Source organism: Pristiophorus japonicus, chromosome 12, assembly GCF_044704955.1.
Source record: "Pristiophorus japonicus isolate sPriJap1 chromosome 12, sPriJap1.hap1, whole genome shotgun sequence".
NCBI lineage: Eukaryota > Metazoa > Chordata > Chondrichthyes > Pristiophoridae > Pristiophorus > Pristiophorus japonicus.
The window spans coordinates 206328927-206349251 of NC_091988.1; the positions used below are offsets into that span (position 1 = coordinate 206328927).

Genomic DNA, 20325 nt, shown 5'->3' on the forward strand with positions numbered 1-20325 from the left:
AAATCGGGAGGGAAATCGGTCAATGCAAAAAATAAATCATCTGAAAATAATTCAGAAGTTGTAGAAAGATTGACCTCTCTTGACCCCCTTGGCCATCGGTAATTGAAATGGTCCCTTATGTAACTGCTACAATATTTACCGTCACATTTTACCAGTCTCCAGAGGAAGACGGGAGGCCAGAGAAACAGAGACAGTTTACAAAATAAATGAATTATCAGATAATATTTAAACCTTCCAAGTGCCTGTTGATAGTTGCAGCAAGACAATCACATACACCAGGCTGTGGTAACAATATATTTGTACAATCAATTTTCATGTAAGCGATCATCTTAAACACTTTCATAAGAAGATCCATAATTTCATCCCAAAACTTACAAAAATCAAAGGACACCTTTTGATCCACAGTTTTCAGCTTGTCTGTGTTTCCATCTGTTTCGTTGGGGCAGTGTTTAAAAACTCGAATAAGCGTATCAATAGCTGCAGATTTTAAAAGCAGAATGGAACAGGTTCCTATTGGACTGTAAACTCAGGAGTGATGAGCAATCACTGGTGATGGATTAAAAACCCTGACTCCCTCTGACAAATGGCTGCACCTCTCACTATGCAGTTCCCGTCTGCTGATAAAAGATAATCTTTTGCAGTCCGAGTCCACGGGGAGAATACATTTTAATTGAGCCAGATAAAATTGACAACCATGACAAAATGGTTGGTAGTCGACAATGGGTTCATGGCAGCCATTTTATCCATCAAACGCATTAGTATTGGTGGGTGAACAGCAGTCCTGCACAACTCATTTCTGTGGTGCCAATCTACATAAATCCTTCCCTTCCCCATCCAGAAAACACTCCCTGACACTGCATGGCACACGGTTAAAATGAGCCATTTGAAATTTGGGTTGTGAAAGCGAACTCTAAAACGTATGATGCAAAATGATATTTCCTTGCTTTTCAAATTATTTAAGTGTAGACAAATGAAAATTTGACTTTCTTTGAATTGGCAAACCTGTTTAGTAAGAGATTGACTACATAAGAACTTTACTACGCTTTCAATCAATGTCTTATTGCAAACCTCTTTAAAGCATTCGTGTCTCTCAGAATCAGTGCAATGGTCAGCATTGTGACTGACAGTCAATAGGAACACCAGCTCAACTACAAGAACTTTAACTGGCAAATGAGCTTCATCTGAAATCCTGTTTAATACCTCATCCATCAGTAACTATATTATGTCATTAACTGACTGTCACTAACCACGCCAGCCAATTTTAACACACACCAAGTGGTATCTGCAACTGTATAATACTGTGATGATCAGTTAACTGGTTCAGCTCCGCCACCAAATCCTGGTCATGTCCAAGCCATTGTTTTTTTCAGGTAGTAACTACTCCACCTGTCCTCTGACAGACTTATCAAGTGGCACTTCTGTTAGTTCAATGACTGGATGTGTGGCACCATGGTTCTGGATCTACCAGTACACGAGACAGGTAATGCTAACACTGACCGCTTAGCATGCTAGGCCTAATTAGGCCTGAATGTAATTAGGCCTCTGTTGCCATAGTCACAGTTTCATTAATGACATACTGATGAAGGTTCACAAAGACTCGTTAATGTTGACATTCAAAGACTTGACCAAACAACTAACAAAAGAAAATGTTTTAAGGCTGTTTAACTATTGTAGATATTTTGGCCCCCACTTATTTCAAAATACATTGAAATTGTTTAAATCCCCTGTAGATTAATGAATCCACATTTTCTCTTTTTCCTATTGTTCCAGTTAATGAGTAATAAAATAACGCTCCTATTTTAAGAGTCCAGATCTCTGTCCAAGTAGTGTTATATGTTCTCTCATCTTTCATGACTAGTAAAATCTTTTCTCATTCAACATTTCTTTCCATTGATGCTTTTAGTTTTCAACGAATATATTGTGGCGTAAGTGTATCCCAAACAAAAAACGTCCAACTACATTTGAAGGTTGTTGGTTTGCAGAATGAAGAGTTAGAGCCGGAGTTTGTCCTCATTTCTTCCATGGTACTTTCCTTCTTCACCCGAGAAGGTCCACCCAACAACGTGTCAAAGCACACACGCAGACTGGGCCTGTACAAAATGGCACACCAAAACATGAATGAGGCATTGCAGTAACGATGTGAGATGTGTGTTGCAGGAGGCACCCAGTTCCCTATCTGTTCCCTCGTTCAGCAGTAGAAACACCACAAATACCCCAAGGTTCAGAGATTCTAGGCTCTCGAGTCATCCTTCCCATGGTCGGAAGAGTACTGCCTCATTCACAAATAGCCCTCATGTGAACCAATGACGTTTTAAAAACACCTGTCTTTTTGTACGCAGATCTTATACCCACTCTTGCACTGAGCGTTTGCAAGACACCAGGTTCTGCTGAGACCCTTTCTGCTTGAACTGGAAGATGGTGTAGACAAGCACCAGGATGCAGAGGGACAGGATGCAAGGAATGACGACGGCGATGGCATTCACTGTGCTGGGCACGTCATTGATCTGGACCATGATGTCCACATCATCACTGGGACGATGTCGGTCTTTGCTCGTGTCGACATCTTTGTGATTGCAGCCCATCCAGTCCTTGACTATTGATCGGGGATACCCGGGCTCCACAAGCAACTTCTGGTTGTCAAACTTCCAATACTGTTTCCCTTTGTAAAAATACGTGTAAGCTGATTGGAAAAAAAAGAAAGAACATTAAAACAAGAGGAAGATCATATGCAATCTTTGATTAGAAGTTTGTTGGATCATGGAATGCTTTGCCACAGGGAATAGTTGAGGCAGAGAGCATTGCAGAGGTAGATACAAGGCTATGGAGAGAGCAGCCTTGGGGAGTAGCATTAGTGTTGGATTGCTCTAGCAAAAGGGGCAGTACAGGCACGATGGACCAAATGGCCTCCTTCTGTGCTGTATGTGTCTGAAAGGATCATTACTATTAACTTTACTCGTGTTTGCCAGTATCCAGTGCAGGAAATAGTGCCAATGAACTGTAGAGAGCAGCTCTCAGCACCTCACCTCACCTTCCTTTTCACTCCTCAGGAAACAGATGTGATAATCAAATACTGGTACCCCGGAGACTGGCAGCAGATTGATATCAGCACTCGCCGACATGCACACCCAATGGGTTTTCAGGACAATCCAACAGATTTCATGGTCATTTTGTTCTGGTGGCAGCAGCCAAATTACAAGATTTATTGAATTCAATTTGACAACTTGCCCTGGATTGGTAATCCAGGGCCAGAACGACTAGGTCACTGCACCGACTCACCGGCCCTGCAAGCGTATAAATGCACCAGCTCTCTGCCAAAGACTTACTTCCTTCTTTGCTGACAAAGGCTCCCTGTGGTGCCTCTGGGATTCCTTTCCAGATGGTGATGGGCTTGGGGTATCCAGGGTCTGATGCTTGCTTCTCCTCATTATACCTCCAGTACCTGTCAAACAAGCAACAGCATCATCTCATCATCTCATCATCCCTCCACTGGCTCAGCGCCGCATCATTCACCACTCTCAATATTTCTTAGCAAACCACAACAGCGTCGAAAGGTGAATGAGGGTCACCCTCACACCTGAGGCAGGACTGAGTCACACAGACTGGGGAGGGTACAACAGACTGGGGAGGGTACACAGACTGGGGAGGGTACAACAGACTGGGGAGGGTACACAGACTGGGGAGGGTACACAGACTGGGGAGGGGTACAACAGACGGGAGGGTACAAGCTTGGACTGTGGTGTGTGCGGAGTTGATTGGTGTCAGTCTGGGCAGCAGTTAGTGGCGCTACAATTGACCACAACACACCTGGACTGTAGAGCATGAGAAATTAGCCTGGGTCCCTGCTTCTATTCAAGGTGACTTTCACAACTGTGTTTACAGAGCTGTGGACTCACCCTGGAGAGAAAAACAGCATTGAATAAAAAAATGACGTAAATGTACTAAGCAATGACGACCAGATGACTGCCCTTCCGTGTTCAGTTAGAAACATAGAAAATAGGTGCAGGAGTAGGCCATTCGGCCCTTCGAGCCTGCAACGCCATTCAATAAGATCATGGCTGATCATTCCCTCAGTACCCCTTTCCTGCTTTCTCTCCATACCCCTTGAACTCTTTAGCTGCAAGGACCATATCTAACTCTTGAATATATCCAATGAACTGGCATCAACAACTCTCTGCGGCAGGGAATTCCACAGGTTAATAACTCTGAGTGAAGAAGTTTCTTCTCATCTCAGTCCTAAATGGCCTACCCCTTATCCTAAGACTATGTCCCCTGGTTCTAGACTTCCCCAACATCGGGAACATTCTTCCTGCATTTAACCTGTCCAATCCCGTCAGAATCTTATATGTTTCTATGAGATCCCCTCTCATCCTTCTAAACTGCAGTGAATAAAGGCCCAGTTGATCCAGTCTCTCCTCATATGTCAGTCCAGCTATCCCGGGAATCAGTCTGGTGAACCTTCGCTGCACTCCCTCAATAGCAAGAATGTTCTTCCTCAGATTAGGAGACCAAAACTGAACACAATATTCCAGGTGAGGCCTCACTAAGGCCCTGTACAACTGCAGTAAGACCTCCCTGCTCCTATACTCAAATCCCCTAGCTATGAAAGCCAACATACCATTTGCCTTCTTCATCGCTTGCTGTACTTGCATGCCAACTTTCAATGACTGATGAACCATGACACCCAGGTCTCGTTGCACCTCTCCTTTTCCTAATCTGCCGCCATTCAGATAATATTCTGCCTTTGTGTTTTTGCCCCCAAAATGGATAACCTCACATTTATCCACAGTATACTACATCTGCCATGCATTTGCCCACTCACCTAACCTGTCCAAGTCACCCTGCAGCCTCTTAGTGTCCTCCTCACAGCTCACACCGTCACCCAGTTTAGTGTCATCTGCAAACTTGGAGATAATACACTCAATTCCTTCATCTAAATCATTAATGTATATTGTAAAGAGCTGGGGTCCCAGCACTAAGCCCTGCGGCACTCCACTAGTCACTGCCTGCCATTCTGAAAAGGACCCGTTTATCCCGACTCTCTGCTTTCTGTCTGCCAACCAGTTCTCTATCCACGTCTATACATTGCCCCCAATACCATGTGCTTTGATTTTGCACACCAATCTCTTGTGCGGGACCTTGTCAAAAGCCTTTTGAAAGTCCAAATACACCACATCCACTGATTCTCCCTTGTCCACTCTGCTAGTTACATACTCAAAAAATTCCAGAAGATTCGTCAAGCATGATTTCCCTTTCATAAATCCATGCTGACTTGGACCGATCCTGTCACTGCTTTCCAAATGCGCTGCTATTTCATCCTTAATGATTGATTCCAACATTTTCCCCACTACTGATGTCAGGCTAACCAGTCTATAATTCCCCGTTTTCTCTCTCCCTCCTTTTTTAAAAAGTGGTGTTACATTAGCTACCCTCCAGTCCATAGGAACTGATCCAGAGTTGATAGACTGTTGGAAAATGATCACCAAAGCATCCACTATTTCTAGGGCCACTTCCTTAAGTACTCTGGGATGCAGACAATCAGGCCCCGGGGATTTATCAGCCTTCAATCCCATCAATTTCCCTAACACAATTTCCCGTCCAATAAGGATATCCTTCAGTTCCTCCTTCTCACTAGACCCACTGTCCCCTAGTACTTCCGGAAGGTTATTTGTGTCTTCCTTCGTGAAGACAGAACCAAAGTATTTGTTCAATTGGTCTGCCATTTCTTTGTTCCTCATTATAAATTCACCTGAATCCGATTGCAAAGGACCTACGTTTGTCTTCACTAATCTTTTTCTCTTCACATATTTATAGAAGCTTTTGCAGTCACTTTTTATGTTTCCTGCAAGCTTCCTCTCGTACTCTATTTTCCCCCTCTTAATTAAACCCTTAGTCCTCCTCTGTTGAATTCTAAATTTCTCCCAGTCCTCAGGTTTGTTGCTTTTTCTAGCCAATTTATATGCCTCTTCCTTGGTTCGAACACTATCCTTAATTTCCCTTGTTAGCCACGGTTGAGCCACCTTCCCCGTTTTATTTGGACTCCAGACAGGGATGTACAATTGCTGAAGTTCATCCATGTGATCTTTAAATGTTTGCCATTGCTTATCCACCGTCAACCCTTTGAGTATCATTTGCCAGTCTATTCTAGCCAATTCACGCCTCATACCGTCGAAGTTACCTTTCCTTAAGTTCAGGACCCGAGTTTCCGAATTAACTGTGTCACTCTCAATCTTAATAAAGAATTCTACCATATTATGGTCACTCTTCCCCAATGGGCCTCTTACAATAAGATTGCTAATTAGTCCCTTCTCATTACACATCACCCAGTCTAGGACGGCCAGCTCTCTAGTTGATTCCTCGAAATATTGGTCTAGAAAACCATCCCTAATACACTCCAGGAAATCCTCCTCCACCACATTGCTACCAGTTTGGTTAGCCCAATCAATATGTAGATTAAAGTCGCCCATGATAACTGCTGTACCTTTATTGCACACATCCCTTATTTCTTGTTTGATGCTGTCCCCAACCTCACTACTACTGTTGGGTGGTCTGTACACAACTCCCACTAGTGTTTTCTGCCCTTTGGTATTCCGCAGCTCCACCCATACAGATTCCACATCATCCAGGCTAATGTCCCTCCTTACTATTGCATTAATTTCCTCTTTAACCAGCAATGCCACCCCGCCTCCTTTTCCTCTGTGTCTATCCTTCCTAAATGTTGAATACCCCTGGATGTTGAGTTCCCAGCCTTGGTCACCCTGGAGCCATGTCTCCGTGGTGCCAATTACATCATATCCGTTAACTGCTATCTGCGCAGTTAATTCGTCCACCTTATTCTGAATACTCCTCGCATTGAGGCACAGAGCCTTCAGGCTTGTCTTTTTAACACACTTTGCCCCTTTAGAATTTTGCTGTAATTCTGCCTCCATTTTATTTCCCTCTGTCTCCCAGCATAGATTCCCATCCCCCTGCCATGTTAGTGCTGTTAGGGAGGAGTTAAACTAACAAACACTCCCCCTGGGACATTAGATCTGGTCCTGCCCAGGTGTATTTGTACTGGTACCACCTCCCCCAGAGCCATTTTCAATGTCCCAGGAATTTGAATCCCTCCCTTCTGCACCACTCCTCAAGCCACATATTCATCTGAGCTATCCTGTGATTCCTACTCTTGACTAGCCCGTGGCACTGGTAGCAATCCTGAGATTACTACTTTTGAGGTCCTACGTTTTAATTTAGCTCCTAGCTCCCTAAATTCGTCTCGAAGGACCACATCCCGTTTTTTACCTATATCGTTGGTACCTATATGCACCTCGACAACTGGCTCTTCACCCTCCCTTTTCAGAATGTCCTGCACCCGCTCCGAGACATCCTTGACCCTTGCACCAGGGAGGCAACATACCATCCTGGAGTCTCGGTTGCGGCCGCAGAAATGCCTATCTATTCCCCTTACAATCGAATCCCCTATCACTATAGCTCTCCCACTCTTTTTCCTGCCCTCCTGTGCATGAGAGCCACTCACGGTGCCATGAACTTGGCTGCTGCTGCCCTCCCCTGATGAGTCATCCCTCTCAACAGTACCCAAAGCGGTGTATTTGTTTTGCAGGAGATGACTGCAGGGGACCCCTGCACTACCTTCCTTACACTGCTTTTCCTGTTGGTCACCGATCCCCTATCTGGCTGTGTATCTTCAACCTGCGGTAAGACCAACTCGCTAAACGTGCTATTCATGTCATTCTCAGCATCGTGCATGCTCCAGAGTGAATCCACCCACAGCTCCAGTGCCACAATGCGCAGTTACAATGACAGGCACTATTAATTCCACAAGCAGAGACACTGAAACACAGTCACCTGGTTCTAACAGGTTAAACAAAGAAAGATCTGCATTTATATTGCGCCTTATCACTTTTCTCAGAAACGTCTCGAAGCGTTTCACATATAACAACTGAATGACTGAACTTGGCAGCAAATCTGTGCATGGCAAGATCCCACACAAAGTAATGAGATCTGTTCTTGGTGGTTTAGGTTGAGGGAGGAAGGCTGGCCTGGATATTGGGGACAGCTCCCCTGCTCCTCAAATAGTGCTGTGGGATTTTTAGCACCCAAATGAACCACTGGGACAGGCAGAGAGGTCAGAAGATGCATGTGTGACAAGGCAGCTCTCCCTCAGTGCTGCACTGTAGTGTCAGCCTAGATTAAGATCTCAAATTCTGGGGTGGGAGGGTTAAACCTTCAACCTCTGACTCAGAGGCAAGACTGCCAATAAGGAATATTTCTCTGAATAACTAAACAAAACACTAATATGTTTCACATATACAGCTCACTTTTGGAAACACAGTCAGTATTCTAACTCCAGATCGCAAAAAGATTGAGATTACTTGTTCCCTTTGAAGAAATAGGTTTTTCCAACTGGCTCCCAGCGCAGTGCCGTATCGATTCCTTCCCTTGGGAGGCCTTTGCCCAACTGCACCAGTCCGTGAGGATACCCAGGCTCTGCTGTCACCTCCTTGAACACCCAATACTTGTCTCCTGTGAATCAGTAACACCAAATGTCATATCATTCATCTTGACAAAAGCAGAGAGCAGTGATTGATTGATTGTTAAATCCCTTTCTGTTTTATTGTCTGGACAAGACAGCTCATCCAACATCATCATGGAGAAATGCCTGCCCCCAGATTCAACACCCATCAGATCGGGATAGTGCGTCTGGGCAAAGGAGAGTTGATTGATATCCAGACATCTCCGTGGAAAGTTCCAGTGTGTGGATGTTGGACAGAACAGAATGCTCAACTGGAGGTGTCCTCCTGTCGCTCACTACGTAGGCTGGTATCTGAAGAATGGCGACTTGAGTCAAATATTAGGGATGTTGGAACCGTATCTTCAGGATTGGTTCAATCCCGCCCCTCCTTGTTTTTGGTATTTTTACCCCGCCCCCCTGCCCTGTTGGGCCCGATGGCAGCACACAGATTGCCTCAATGTTGTCAATGCCCAGCGTAGCCCGTCAACAGCAGCTGCGGGTCCGGCTAGGCACATCGCTCCCATTTCATTCCCAGTTCTGATTGGGAGAGTGGAGACTATCCCGACCCCACCATCAATCCGGATGTAAACCAACCACTCGCTATCAATCCGTCCCTGGCCAGGGCCAAGGGTCCGGGTCATGCTGCCACCTTGTGTTGGAGGAGTGTACTGTCTGTCCAGGCGCCATGCACCTCAATATGGTGGTCTGGACGGTGAGCACGCCAGGCTGCGCTCCCACCATCCTAACCCCAGCACAGCCTGGCTGCCAACCTCAGGGGCGGCTCCTGGAGGGAGGAGGTCAGAAGGCCTCCAGGCACCTTAAACGGCCTTGCCTTGCAGTCAAAGGTCAGGCACTTAGCTTTGATTCGTCAGTCTTGCTACCGGGGTCGCAGTACAAGGCACATTGCCAACCTAGGGCCAGAAACCACCCCCCCACCTCAGTAACATCCCAACGCTGGGCATCGGCCTGTTGGTGGCTAGCTCCGTGGCCCGGGAAAGCCCGGAAATCCTGGGGCAAAGAGACTGTGATGTAACTGGTCTCCGCTTTGCTAATGGGCATCACTGGGGAAAGTAAAATCAGGGCCAGTATGTCTAGGAAAGAAATCATTGGATTACAAACTTCCCAGTAACCACAGCAACAGAATGTCTGCCACTATTAAATCCGTTGAGTGCAGATCTTCTCATTCAGCCTGAATTGGACCCAATCACTACCCAACTCAACTGATTCTTCACAATTGTTCCAACTGCTCACCCAAAATATAGAGAAAATGTAATTTTATATGTTTTTAAAATTCAATCGGAGGATGCTCGCAAGGTCAGCATTTATTGCCCATCCCTAATTGCCCTAAGATAGTGGTCAGCCGCCGCCTTGAACCGCTGCAGTCCGTGTGGTGAAGGTGCTCTCACAGTGCTGTTAGGGAGGGAGTGCCAGGATTGTGACCCAGCGACGATGAAGGAATGACGATATATTTCCAAGTCAGGACGGTGTGTGACTTGGAGGGGAACTTGGAGGTAAGAGTGTTCCCATGCACCTGCTGCCCTTGCCCTTCTAGGTGTTGGAGGTCGGGGGTTTGGGAGGTGCTGTTGGAGAAGCCTTGTTGAGTTTTTGCGGTGCATCTTATAGATGTTGCACACTGCAGCCAGTGTACGCCGGTGGTGGAAGGAATAGGTGTCAGCCATGGCTCAGTGGGGGTAGCACACTCGCCCCTGAATCGGAAGGTTGTAGATTCAAGATCCACTCCAGAGACTTGAGCACAAAAATCTAGGCTAACACTCTCAATGCAGCACTGAGGGAGTGCCGCATTGTCGGAGGTGCCGTCTTTCGTATGAGATGAAAATGGAACAACGAGGAGAGGCATTATAAACTAATAGGTACAATTCTAAAGGCACGAACAGAGAGACCTGGGGGTATATGTGCACAAATCGTTGAAGGTGGCAGGGCAGGTTGAGAAAGCGGTTAAAAAAGCTTACGGGATCCTGGGCTTCATAAAAAAAGGCATAGAATATAAAAGCAAGGAAGTTATGATGAAACTTATGAGGAACCTATGATAAAACACTGGTCTGACCTCAACTGGAGTATTGTGTCCAATTCTGGGCACCGCACTTTAGGACGGATGTGAAAGGCTTAGAGAGGGAGCAGAAAAGATGGTTCCAGGGATGAGGGACTTCAGTTACATGGATAGACTGGAGAAGCTGGGGCTGTTCTCCTTGGAGCAGAGAAGGTTGAGAGGAGATTTGATCGAGGTGTTCAAAATCATGAGGGGTCTGGACAGAGTAGAGAGAGAGAAACTGTTCCCATTGGTGGAAGGGTCGGGAACCAGAGGACACAGATTTAAGGTGATTGACAGAAGAACCAAAGGTGACATGAGGGAAAACCTTTTTTACAAATGTGGCACTTAAACATCACTAGCAGATTACATGCGAAAATGAGGATGTAGCAATTAACCAGCTATTTAAACATGAATAATGTGAATTGGCTGAAAAATCGAGGCACTTAAAATGAAAATAATTCCAGCAAGTTTCTAAAAACAAAGGTTTGGAATTCTGTTCAAACACCAGCCTCAAAAATCAGGGGGTTCCAGGTTGGGTTTGTCAGGGTTTCTGACGCTGACCCCAAAGTTCACAGGGTCAGGGGGACCTCACAATTTCAATGTTTTGTTCGGACGCCTGTACCAATAGGGGCTCGACTGTGCCAGGAGGCCACAAGCTTTATCTTTATCATTTCTCGGTACTGCCGGCACTATGGCCCATCACTACAGAGCTGTCAGGAAGGGAGCTCCAGGTTATTGACCCAGCGACGATGAAGGAACGGCAATTTAATTTCAAGTTGGGATGGTGTGTGACTTGGAGGTGATAATTGCTCTCATGACATTGCTGCCCTTGTCCTTCTAGGTGGTAGAGGTCATGGGTTTGGGTGATGCTGTTGAAGTAGCTTTGGTGAGTAGATGGTGCACACTGCAGCCACGGTGTGCCGGTGGTGGAGGGAGTGCAGATTGTGTCCTGGGGTAGGAGTGTTGATCAAACTGACTGTTCTGTCCTGGATGGTGTCGAGCTTCTTGAATGCTGTTGTGACTGCATTATCCAGGGGAATGGAGAGTATTCCATTACACTCCTGACTTGAGTCTTATAGAGAGACTGGGGGGCGGGGGACGGGGTGGTGTTGGAGTGGGCAGGAGGTGAGTAGTGGAGTATGTCAGCAGCCAGGCGTGGGTTTGGAAAAAAAGGATAAAGTGCACCCCTTTATTAGGGGCACCAGGCTTGGGCCCCAGATTGGCCCCACTTGCGCAGTAATATATGAGTCTGATATTGTGCCAGCAACTTGGGGATGAAGGAACCACTGCTGTTTCTGCTGGGCTTGGGAAAGCAAAGGTCCATCTCTCCCAGCTCTTCCACATAACTTCGTGGCTCTATATGTTGAGCCTGTCACTCCCATGTTATAGGCTTGGTCCCAAATATGCCCAATATACCAGATCCTATATTAAGGTCTCGGTATTCATGAGGTCTCAAGTCACTGCCCTGATGTTGGAGTTGCAGTATTGGTACTGTAACTGGCTAAAGTTAGCGGCAAAGTATTCTACATTCAGGTCAAAGACTGTCAACTCACGAATACCCTGACTGGTGACTGCGGCTTGTACCAGACGCAGTCAGTGACCTGCACCGCCACTGAATTGGAGACCCAGTTCCACTGGCCTAGCTGTCCGCTTCCACTTTACATCAAAAATGATGCTTTCTGGTTAATTTTAAGCATTTTATTTCACACTTAATAGATTTTTAATCTAAAAAATGGAAATCAATTTTCAACAAACCATCGCTTCCCAAAAACTTCTCAGTAACTGCTACCCACTTAAAGCACCCCCCCAACCCAGAGACCACCACGCCCCCACCCAGAGACCATCGCACCCAATCACAGACCCCTCTCTCACTCCAATCACAGAACCCCCCTCACCCCGATCACAGCCCCCCCTCTCACCCCGATCACAGAACCCCCCTCACCCTGATCACAGACCTCTCCTCGCCCCGATCACAGATTCCCCTCGCCCCGATCACCAAGTTCCCCTCACCCTGATCACAGACCCCTCCTTGTCCCGATCACAGACCCCCCCTCCCCGATCACCGAGCCCCCCTCACCCCGATCACAGCCCCCCCTCACCCCGATCACAGACCCCTCCCTCGCCCCGATCACCAAGTTCCCCTCACCCTGATCACAGACCCCCCCTCGCCCCGATCACAGACCCCCCCCTCGCCCCGATCACCAAGTTCCCCTCACCCTGATCACAGACCACTCCTTGTCCCGATCACAGACCCCGCCCCCCCACCCTGATCACAGAGCCCCCCCACCCCGCTCACAGACACCCCCTCCCTGATTACAGACCCCCGCTCCCCGATCACAGACCCCCTCCATCACCCCGATCACAGACCCCCCCATCACCCCGATCACAGACCCCCCTCCTCACCCCGATCACAGACCCCCCCACCCCCTCTCCCCGATACAGACCCCCCTCCTCACCCCGATCACAGACCCCCCATCCCCTCTCCCCGATCACAGATCCCCTCCTCACCCCGATCACAGACCCCCCACCCCCTCTCCCCGATACAGACCCCCCTCCTCACCCCGATCACAGACCCCCCATCCCCTCTCCCCGATCACAGATCCCCCTCCTCAACCCGATCACAGACCCCCCATCCCCTCTCCCCGATCACAGACCCCCCCACCCCCTCTCCCCGATACAGACCCCCATCCTCACCCCGATCACAGACCCCCCCACCCCCTCTCCCCGATCACAGACCCCCCCACCCCCTCTCCCCGATACAGACCCCCATCCTCACCCCGATCACAGACCCCCCCACCCCCTCTCCCCGATCACAGACCCCCCTCCTCACCCCGATCACAGACCCCCCATCCCCTCTCCCCGATCACAGATCCCCTCCTCACCCCGATCACAGACCCCCCACCCCCTCTCCCCGATCACAGACCCCCCCCTCACCCCGATCACAGATCCCCCACCCCCTCTCCCCGATCACAGAACCCCCCCCCCCCAGATCACAGACCCTCCCCTTCCCCCAATCACAGACCCCTCCTCACAGAACCTCCCCCCACCCCCCAGATCACAGACCCACCACACCCCCTCACCCCCCCACACAATTAATGCTGCAACTCTCATTCCATTCCCACCCCAGAACGGCATTGCCAGCTTCTGCCCTTAATCTCCATCCTCTGCCTCCTTGCTGCTCTCAATTACCGGCCTTTGCAGAGAACCAGGATTGGAGCAAACAAGCCAGCATAGACTGATTGGCCAAATGGCCTACAATTGTGCTGAAATTTCTAATTCTATAATTACAATGCTGTCTTACCTTTAAAGAAAACAAATTTCCCATCCGACCTTTCATAAGCTGCATCAATCCTGGTGGGAAGTCCTTTCCAGAATTGCTCGATCTGCATTGGATAGCCCTCCTGGACACGGTTATTGCGGAGACGCCAGAACCAGCGATCCTGTAACAACAATCTCCTGCATCAAACTGGCGGTAAATATGCGGATCGATCCTTGGCTCAGAGGCGGTGCTCGTGTTGCGGCCCTATCTCTGAACATGCTCCTCGAGTGAGGCTCCGCACTGAGAGCATAGGATCATTGTACAAAGCATAATCATCCCGAGAGCTGATCAGAGCAATAGATCAATCCCGTTCCCATTCACCCCATGGCCCTTTCCCAATCTGTCCGAATATATAGGATCAGACCTCTCCAATCACTCATCACACTGAATCCTTCACCTGTCCAATTTTTACCACTCAGCACAGAAACACTGTTCAGCAGCACATTCTAGAGCTCGAATCATTTCTGGATGGCACAGTAGCGACCTGCACTGGAGCGGGGGTGGGGTAAAGCAGGGAGGGGCAGGGAGTGAGAGGGGGTGCAGGACCTTTGGGGGGCGTACAGGGAACGGAAGGGGCAGGGGGTTCAGGAAGCGGACGGGGGTGGGGGGTGCATGAAGTGGGGGTGGGGGTGCAGGAAGTGGGGGGGGGGGTGCAGGAAGCGGGGGGGTGCAGGGAACAGGGGTTGCAGGGAGCGGACCGGGGTGGGGGGGGTGCAGGGAGCGGGGGGGTGCAGGGAACAGGGGGGTGCAGGGAGCGGAAGGGGCATGGAGTTCAGGAAGCAGACGGGGGGGGGGGGATGCAGGGAGAGGGGGGGGCAGGGGGTTCAGGAAGCGGATGGGGGGGTGCAGGGAGCGGGGGGGTGCAGGGAACAGGGGGGTGCAGGGAGAGGGGGGGCAGGGGGTTCAGGAAGCGGACAGGGTGGGGGCAGGGAGTGGGCAGGGGTTAGGGAACGGGTGGGTGCAGGGACTGGGAAGCAAGGTCCGGGGGTGGGCAGGGAGGCAGAGAGCCAGGGAGTGGGATGCAGGGAGTGAGGGGGTGCAGGGAGCGGGAGGCAAGGAGTGGGCAGGTGGGCTGGGAGTGACGGGGCAGGGAGTAGGGGCCAGTGAGTAGGGAGCAAGCCGGGTGGGGGGGGGGGGCAGGGGGACAAGGGGGTGCAGGGAGTGGAGGGCAGGGAGATCAGGGTGCAGGTCGGGGGGGGGGAGGTAGTGGACAGGGAGCTGGTGTCTGGGAGTGGGGTGCAGGGGGCGGGGCAAGGTTTCCATTGGTTGTACCCGATCATGGAGATAGCTGGACTTTGGATGATATCCGGCTGTTGATGATGAGAGTATGATGATCCCAAGCGCTTCTGTCTATGTTAAGAGGAAGAGAGCACCGCGATCAACGGGCTTTGTGCGATAGTGGTGCAGTTGCTGCTCAGATGTGGCTTTAGCTGCTCGGTTTCTAGAAACAAGACAATTTGCCAAACAAATGTTGATGTGTCGTCTGGGGTCACTGTGCCCGGATCATGGGGTCACTGTGCCCGGAGCCCGGGGTCACTGTGTCCGGGGCCTGGGGTCGCTGTGTCCAGAGCCTGGGGTCACTGTGCCCGGAGCCCGGGGTCACTGTGCCCGGGGCCTGAGGTCGCTGTGTCCGGAGACTGGGGTCACTGTGCCCGGAGACTGGGGTCACTGTGCCCGGAGCCTGAGGTCGCTGTGTCCGGAGACTGGGGTCACTGTGCCCGGAGACTGGGGTCACTGTGCCCGGAGCCTGAGGTCGCTGTGTCCGGAGACTGGGGTCACTGTGCCCGGAGCCCGGGGTCACTGTGTCCGGGGCCTGGGGTCGCTGTGTCCAGAGCCTGGGGTCACTGTGCCCGGAGCCCGGGGTCACTGTGCCCGGGGCCTGAGGTCGCTGTGTCCGGAGACTGGGGTCACTGTGCCCGGAGACTGGGGTCACTGTGCCCGGGGCCTGAGGTCGCTGTGTCCGGAGACTGGGGTCATTGTGCCCGGAGACTGGGGTCACTGTGCCCGGAGCCTGGGGTCGCTGTGTCCGGAGCCTGGGGTCACTGTGCCCGGAGACTGGGGTCACTGTGCCCGGAGCCTGGGGTCGCTGTGCCCGGTGACTGGGGTCACTGTTGAGCCCGGGGTCACTGTGTCTGGAGTCACCGTACCCGGAGCCCGGGGTCACTGTGTCCGGAGCCTGGGGTCAATGTTTCCGTGGTCACTGTGTCCGGGGCCACTGTGCCCGGGGTCACTGTGCCCGGGGTTGCTGTGTCCGGATCCCGGGGTCACTGTGTCCGGGGTCACTGTACCTGGAGCCCGGGGTCACTGTTTCCGGGGCCCGGGGTCACTGTGTCCGGGGCCCGGGGTCACTGTGTCCGGGGTCACCTTACCCAGAGCCCGGGGTCGCTGTGTCCGGGGCCCGGGGTCACTGTGTCCAGGGTCACTGTACCCGGAGCCCGGGGTCACTGTTTCCGGGGCCCGGGGTCACTGTGTCCGGGGCCCGGGGTCACTGTGTCCGGGGTCACCTTACCCAGAGCCCGGGGTCGCTGTGTCCGGGGCCCGGGGTCACTGTGTCCAGGGTCACTGTACCCGGAGCCCGGGGTCACTGTGCCCGGAGCCCGGGGTCACTGTGCCCGGGGTCTCTGTGTCCGGGGTTCGGGGTCACCGTCCCCGGAGCCTGGGGTCGCTGTGTCCGGAGCCTGGGGTCGCTGTGTCCGGAGCCTGGGGTCACTGTGCCCGGAGACTGGGGTCACTGTGCCCGGAGCCTGGGGTCGCTGTGCCCGGTGACTGGGGTCACTGTTGAGCCCGGGGTCACTGTGTCTGGAGTCACCGTACCCGGAGCCCGGGGTCACTGTGTCCGGAGCCTGGGGTCAATGTTTCCGTGGTCACTGTGTCCGGGGCCACTGTGCCCGGGGTCACTGTGCCCGGGGTTGCTGTGTCCGGATCCCGGGGTCACTGTGTCCGGGGTCACTGTACCTGGAGCCCGGGGTCACTGTTTCCGGGGCCCGGGGTCACTGTGTCCGGGGCCCGGGGTCACTGTGTCCGGGGTCACCTTACCCAGAGCCCGGGGTCGCTGTGTCCGGGGCCCGGGGTCACTGTGTCCAGGGTCACTGTACCCGGAGCCCGGGGTCACTGTGCCCGGAGCCCGGGGTCACTGTGCCCGGGGTCTCTGTGTCCGGGGTTCGGGGTCACCGTCCCCGGAGCCTGGGGTCGCTGTGTCCGGAGCCCGGGGTCCCTGTGTCCGGGGTCCCTGTGTCCGGAGCCCGGGGTCGCTGTGTCCGGGGTCACTGTGTCCGGAGCCCGGGGTCCCTGTGTCTGGGGTCACTGTGTCTGGGGCCTGGGGTCCCTGTGTCCGGGACCCGGGGTCACTGTGTCCGGTGACCCTGTGTCCGGAGCCCAGGGTCACTGTGTCCGGGGTCCCTGTGTCCGGAGCCCAGGGTCACTGTGTCCGGGGTCCCTGTGTCCGGAGCCCAGGGTCACTGTGTCCGGGGTCCCTGTGTCCGGAGCCCAGAGTCACTGTGTCCGGGGTCCCTGTGTCCGGGGCCCGGGGACACTGTGTCTGGGGCCCAGGGTCGCTGTGTCCGGAGCCCGGGGTCCCTGTGTCCGGGGTCCCTGTGTCCGGGACCCGGGGTCGCTGTGAACGGGGCCCGGGGTCGCTGTGAACGGGGCCCGGGGTCGCTGTGAACAGGGCCCGGGGTCATTGTGTCCGGTGCCCGGGGTCGCTGTGTCCGGAGCCCAGGGTCGCTGTGTCCGGGATCCATGTGTCCGGAGCCCGGGGTCGCCCTGTCCGGGGTCCCTCTGTCCGGAGTCGCTGTGTCCGGAGCCCAGGGTCACTGTGTCCGGGGTCACCGTACCCGGAACCCGGGTCGCTGTGTCCGGGGCCCGGGGTCACTGTGTTCGGGGCCTGGGATCACTGTGTCCGGAGCCTGGTGTCACTGTGTCCGTGGTCACTGTGTCTGGGGCCCGTGTTTACTGTGTCCGCAGCCCGGGGTCACCGTGTCCGGGGTCACTCTGTCCAGTGCCCGGGGTCGCTGTGTCCTGGGTCCCTGTGCCCGGGTCCCGGGGTCGCTGTGTCCGGAGCCCAGGGTCACTGTGTCCGGGGTCACCGTTCCAGGAGCCCAGGGTCGCTGTGTCCGGGGCCCGGGGTCGCTGTGTCCGGGGCCCGGGGTCACTGGGTCCGGGGTCATTGTGTCCAGTGCCCGGGGTCGCTGTGTCCGGGGTCCCTGTGCCCGGGGCCCGGGGTCGCTGTGTCCGGGGCCCGGGGTCACTGGGTCCGGGGTCATTGTGTCCGGTGCCCGGGGTCGCTGTGTCCGGAGCCCAGGGTCGCTGTGTCCGGGATCCCTGTGTCCGGAGCCCGGGGTCGATGTGTCCGGGCTCCCTGTGTCCGGAGTCGCTGTGTCCGGAGCCTAGGGTCACTGTGTCCGGGGTCACCGTACCCGGAGCCCGGGGTCGCTGTGTCCGGGGCCCGCGGTCACTGGGTCCGGGGCCCGGGGTCACTGTGTTCGGGGCCTGGGATCACTGTGTCCGGAGCCTGGGGTCACTGTGTCCGTGGTCACTGTGTCTGGGGCCCGGGTGTGTCCGTAGCCCGGGGACACTGTGTCCGGGGTCACTGTGTCCAGTGCCCGGGGTCGCTGTGTCCGGGGCCCGGGGTCACTGGGTCCGGGGCCCGGGGTCACTGTGTTCCGGGCCTGGGATCACTGTGTCCAGAGCCTGGGGTCACTGTGTCCGTGGTCACTGTGTCTGGGGCCCGGGTTCACTGTGTCCGGAGCCCGGGGGTCACTGTGTCCGGGGTCACTGTGTCCGGTGCCCGGGGTCGCTGTGTCCGGGGTCCCTGTGTCCGGGGCCCGGGGTCGCGGTGTCCGGGGCCCGGGGTCACTGTGCCCGGGGACACTGTGTCTGGGTCCCGGGGTCGCTGTGTCCGGAGCCCGGGGTCCCTGTGTCCGGGGTCTCTGTGTCCGGGACCCGGGGTCGCTGTGAACGGGGCCCGGGGTCGCTGTGAACGGGGCCCGGGGTCGCTGTGAACGGGGCCCGGTGTCGCTGTGCGCGGGGCCCAGGGTCATTGTATCCGGTGCCCGGGGTCGCTGTGTCCGGAGCCCAGGGTCGCTGTGTCCGGGGTCCCTGTGTCCGGAGTCGCTGTGTCCGGAGCCCAGGGTCACTGTGTCCGGGGTCCCTGTGTCCGGAGCCCGGGGTCGCTGTGTCCGGAGCCCAGGGTCACTGTGTCCGGGGTCCCTGAGTCCGGAGCCCGGGGTCGCTGTGTCCGGAGCCCAGGGTCACTGTGTCCGGGGTCCCTGTGTCCGGAGCCCGGGGTCGCTGTGTCCGGAGCCCAGGGTCACTGTGTCCGGGGTCACCGTACCCGGAGCCCGGGGTCGCTGTGTCCGGGGCCCGCGGTCACTGGGTCCGGGGCCCGGGGTCACTGTGTTCGGGGCCTGGGATCACTGTGTCCGGAGCCTGGGGTCACTGTGTCCGTGGTCACTGTGTCTGGGGCCCGGGTGTGTCCGTAGCCCGGGGTCACTGTGTCCGGGGTCACTGTGTCCAGTGCCCGGGGTCGCTGTGTCCGGGGTCCCTGTGTCCGGGGCCCGGGGTCGCGGTGTCCGGCGCCCGGGGTCGCTGTGCCCGGGGCCCGCGGTCGCTGTGTCCGGGGCCTGTGGTCACTGGGTCCGGGGTCACTGTGTCCATGGTCACTGTGTCTGGGGCCCGGGTGTGTCCGTAGCCCGGGGTCACTGTGTCCGGGATCCCTGTGTCCGGAGCCCGGGGTCGCTGTGTCCGGGGTCCCTGTGTCCGGATTCGCTGTGTCCGGAGCCCAGGGTCACTGTGTCCGGGGTCACCGTACCCGGATCCCGGGGTCGCTGTGTCCGGGGCCCGTGGTCACTGTGCCCGGGGTCGCTGTGTCCGGAGCCCGGGGTCCCTGTGTCCGGGGTCCCTGTGTCCGGGAACCGGGGTTGCTGTGAACGGGGCCGGGGGTCGCTGTGAACGGGGCCCGGGGTCGCTGTGCGCGGGGCCCAGGGTCATTGTATCCGGTGCCCGGGGTCGCTGTGTCCGGAGCCCAGGGTCGCTGTGTCCGGGGTCCTTGTGTCCGGAGCCCGGGGTCGCTGTGTCCGGGGTCCCTGTGTCCAGAGTCGCTGTGTCCGGAGCCCAGGGTCACTGTGTCCGGGGTCCCTGTGTCCGGAGCCCGGGGTCGCTGTGTCCGGAGCCCAGGGTCACTGTGTCCGGGGTCCCTGAGTCCGGAGCCCGGGGTCGCTGTGTCCGGGGCCCGCGGTCACTGGGTCCGGGGCCCGGGGTCACTGTGTTCGGGGCCTGGGATCACTGTGTCCGGAGCCTGGGGTCACTGTGTCCGTGGTCACTGTGTCTGGGGCCCGGGTTCACTGTGTCCGGAGCCCGGGGGTCACTGTGTCCGGGGTCCTTGTGTCCGGAGCCCGGGGTCGCTGTGTCCGGGGTCCCTGTGTCCAGAGTCGCTGTGTCCGGAGC

General features: G+C 54.6%; 1 protein-coding gene across 5 annotated transcripts in view; it reads right to left on the reverse strand.

The window, feature by feature from the left end:
* Positions 1 to 281: 281 nt before the first annotated feature.
* Positions 282 to 20325, reverse strand: part of mmp24 (matrix metallopeptidase 24) — a 188564-nt gene continuing 168520 nt past the window's right edge. For all 5 annotated transcript variants that reach the window (XM_070896501.1, XM_070896500.1, XM_070896504.1 and 2 more), the window contains 4 exons: positions 13864 to 14002; positions 8373 to 8523; positions 3324 to 3439; positions 282 to 2680 (listed from right to left, as the gene is read on the reverse strand). In XM_070896501.1, the coding sequence (XP_070752602.1) occupies positions 2343 to 2680; positions 3324 to 3439; positions 8373 to 8523; positions 13864 to 14002 (744 nt within the window). In that variant the 3' untranslated portion in view covers positions 282 to 2342. The remainder of the gene's footprint in view (positions 2681 to 3323; positions 3440 to 8372; positions 8524 to 13863; positions 14003 to 20325) is intronic.